General features: G+C 34.1%; 1 protein-coding gene across 1 annotated transcript in view; it reads left to right on the top strand.

Moving 5' to 3' along the window:
* The window catches only part of LOC148931778 (protein FAR1-RELATED SEQUENCE 5-like), a 2,836-nt gene extending 603 nt beyond the window's left edge, over positions 1-2,233 (top strand). The window contains exons 2-4 of the mRNA XM_089064882.1: positions 1-567; positions 721-1,595; positions 1,830-2,233. The exon at positions 1-567 is cut by the window's left edge and continues 196 nt beyond it. Of these exons, the coding sequence (XP_088921008.1) occupies positions 1-567; positions 721-1,595; positions 1,830-2,233 (1,846 nt within the window). The remainder of the gene's footprint in view (positions 568-720; positions 1,596-1,829) is intronic.
* Positions 2,234-3,886: the final 1,653 nt, after the last annotated feature.

Raw genomic sequence — 3,886 nt, 5'->3', positions numbered from 1 at the left:
GTATGAAGATGATGATTTATTAATATCACAACAAGGACCTTCAAACAAACGTAGACGTGGGTCAAAAAGATGTGGTTGCGAAGCAAAGATTGTTTTCAAGTTTGTATCGGAATGGGGTGTGGTTCATTATGCTGTTCATACCTTTGTTGAAAAGCATAATCATGGTATGGTTGAAAAGCAACATAAACGTTTTATGAAAGCCAATCGAAAGTTGAATGAAGTCCATCTGAAATTTGTTGAAGATTGTACGAAGGCAAATATTGGACCTAGCTCAACTTTTAATCTATTGAAAGAGTTTTTTGGTGGGTATGAAACTGTTGGATGCACGGCTAATGACATTAGAAATTGTTCTAGAGATATTAAAGAAAAAATGAAGGGTGTTGATGTTCAAATGATTCTCAATCAAATGTCTGAGAAGAAGAGCTTATGTGATGGATTTTTTTACAAATTCCAGTTAGGTCCCGGTGGAAAGCTCATAAGTTTGTTCTGGTCTGATGCCGAGTCTAGGAGACATTATCATATGTTTGGAGACATTGTAGCATTCGATACTACGTACTCGACAAACAGGTACAATTGTGTTGTGATTTCATATTTGGAACTTGTTGCATTGATATCTTTATGCAATTTCTAATATGTCGTTATATTTACATTTCTGTTGTTCTGGGTTGATATTTATATGCTTTAGTATTTAGATTATGAGTTTAATATTTTATTTAACAGGTATTGTATGGTTTTTGGTCCTTTTACGGGCAAAGATAACCATGGCTGCCCCGTGTCATTTGGAGCTGGATTTGTTTGTAGTGAAAATTCAGATTCATTTTGTTGGTTATTCAATGTGTTCGTTGAATGCATGGGGGTCGTGCCTAAGCTATTAATTACCGATCAAGACTGGGGAATGAGGATTGCTATAGAAAAAGTTTTGGTCGGTACTCGCCATCGTTGGTGTATGTGGCATATAATGAACAAATTGTTTGATAAGGTCCCAAAATCTGTATTGGAAATTGAAGATTTTAAAAAGGATTTGAAATATTGTGTATGGTCAGAACTCTTGGAGCCTGATGAGTTTGAAGAAATGTGGGATTATATTATGCAACAATATGGCTTGGAAGATATAAATTGGTTCAAGACCATGTATGATAATAGGCGTTTCTGGATTCCAGCTTATTTTAGGGACTTTCCAATGAGCTCGTTGATGAAGACAACATCACTATCCGAGTGTGAAAATAGCTTTTTCAAAAGTTACACAAAGCCTCATTTTAGCCTTGCTGATTTTACTCTGCAGTACAACCATGCATTGGATTCTCAAAGGAATCAAACTGAAAGGTTTGATTATATTGATTCTACGACCATCCCAATTTTATCAACTGATTTGGCATTTGAGAAGCATGCAGCATCGTTATACACAGATCAGATGCTTAAAGTAGTACAAAATGAGATTTTGGAGGCAAATCGTAGGTGCCGATTGACTGATATTTTGACTGTGGCAAACACGAAGATTTTCAAAGTGGTTGACAGTAAACATAATATTTGTTATGTTAAACAGGAATCAGCAACTGACTCATATGAATGTGACTGTAAGTTGTATGGGAGGAAAGGTATTTTGTGTTGCCACATTTTTCTTGTGCTAAAAAATAATGATGTGAAGACTATACCAGAGAAATATATTAGCACTCGATGGCTGAAGAAATCCTTATTAAAGGCTGTTCATTGTGATCCTAGCGACGAGCATCCTGCCAAGGTAATTCCATGTTTTAAACTTTCTTTTCTATTTACATAATATGCACATTCTATTGATATTGTTGGTATTCACTGTTGATATTTCTGTACAGATTCAACTGTTAATGACAAACAGAAGCAAGCTAATAAGTTGCACACGATATACTTTCGGTTATTTCAACGTGCTGATAGTCAAATTGATGGTTTTAATGCACTGGAAAATGCACTTGAGAGAGTTGAAGAGGAACTTTTTGCAGATTGTGATTCTTTATTGCCCTCAATAGATAAGGATCGGAGTATTCATAATATATATGGTACTACTCGACCAGATGTTATTATTGCTCACCCTCCAAATGTGGTAAAAACTAAGGGTTCTGGTCGCAGATTTGTGTCAATTAAAGAGAAGGCAATCAGACAGTCATATAAACCTCCTAGGCGATGTTCAAAGTGCCGTGAGTTTGTGAATCATGATTCCAGAAATTGTGATAGGATCAAGGAGAAACTGAAGCAAAAGTAGTTATGTTTTACAGTGAATATTATGTTTTCATTATTACATTCTATTTCCAATGAATAAGGTACATTTTAATTGTTGAGATATATTTTAATTGTTCAATTAACTACTTAAATGATTTTTGATAGAAATATGGTGTCTTACGAACTTTAACACAAATCCTAATATGTATCACTTTCAAGATGGATGTAATCTTGTACTTTCATATGCACTTTCAAGATGGATGTAATCTTGTACTTCCATATGCAGCTTGTGTTTTTTTTTCATTGGCCATTTTAGCTGCATTTGAAATATCACCTAAGAGTTTAAATAACATCAACATACGCCATTATAATTGTCAATATAATAACAAATGTCACCTAGAATTTAGTAATTTTTAACATGCATTTGAAATATTAGAAAGGATTGTAAATAACATCAAATCTGATTTTAATTAAAATCAACATACGCCATCAAATTGTAAACGTAATAACAAATTGCCAAAATACGAAATTGGAAAGAGTTTTAATATCCAAACCATACATTGAGATGTTTTCAGCAAAAATACTAGTAATCCAAATCATCCAAAGTACTTGTTATCTAAAAGTCATCCAAATTCTTATCAAAATACAGCAACCATGGTCTGATAATACCATATCAGCTACAAGCATTAAAATTCAGTACTTGGCAACCATATTAGCAAATAGCTCATCCAATTCAGCTTCCCTACCCTTGTTTTTCTTGAAATATTCTAGCACATTCCACTTGTTCTCCAAACTATTATGATTGAAGGATGCCCCCATCAAAGCTCGGCAATACTTTCCTCTCAGAATCTGGACATTCTTTACAGATTTGCTTGTAAGTCCGATGTCCCAATCCTTTGGCTTCTGGCCAAAGTATGTCTCCATGTGCCTCATCAGAAACACACCACAATCATTTATGTTTTCGGATGTTTTCCACTGCACATCTATTTTCCGAATTTCAACCCCCTTCACTACTTTCTCTAAGTTATACAATTTTTTCCTATTAAGGTATGTCTTGAAGAATTTTCTCTGCATTCAATAAAAATAATAATTATTAACCACACATCAATTTCATTTACCTAGTATGCATCAGAATCAATTTTAGTTATTACGTACCAAAAATTCAAGATCATTCCCATATTTCAATAGGTCCGACTTCCCTTGAATTGGGAGACTGTTGTCAATGATATCCATCGTTCCAGACTTCATTTCAAAGCAAACAAGGTAGTAATGTTCATGGGAACACATTGGAAAGAATACCTATTTTACAGAAATTCTGGATCACTAACTTTAATGTGAATGAATATCAATATATTTTATGTTGAACAATACTTACCATTTCAAATTTAGTGAGGTCAAATTTTTTCATCTTCTGAACTTAAGTCTCAATATGTCCTATAAAGTTGTACCTTGCTTTTGTTTCATCCCAATTCTTTGGCCTATTGACTACAGTGTTTACCTGCATTCAACATAATTATTCAGTAATTGAAGTAAATAACATGTGTGTAAAAACAATATTTTTCACTCTCACATGGGAAACTAGTCATAAACAGTCGTGTTGGAGATGTGGGTGCTCTGTAGGATTCCATATTATTCAAGTATGATGCCCAAGCATCGATCACCCGAACTTCTATATGGGCATGCGGTTTCAGCGAGC

This window comes from Salvia hispanica, chromosome 2, assembly GCF_029641045.1.
Source record: "Salvia hispanica isolate PSC_SH4W2 chromosome 2, Shi_PSC_v1, whole genome shotgun sequence".
In the NCBI taxonomy this organism is placed as follows: domain Eukaryota; kingdom Viridiplantae; phylum Streptophyta; class Magnoliopsida; order Lamiales; family Lamiaceae; genus Salvia; species Salvia hispanica.
This window is presented reverse-complemented; position numbering and strand designations above follow the sequence as displayed.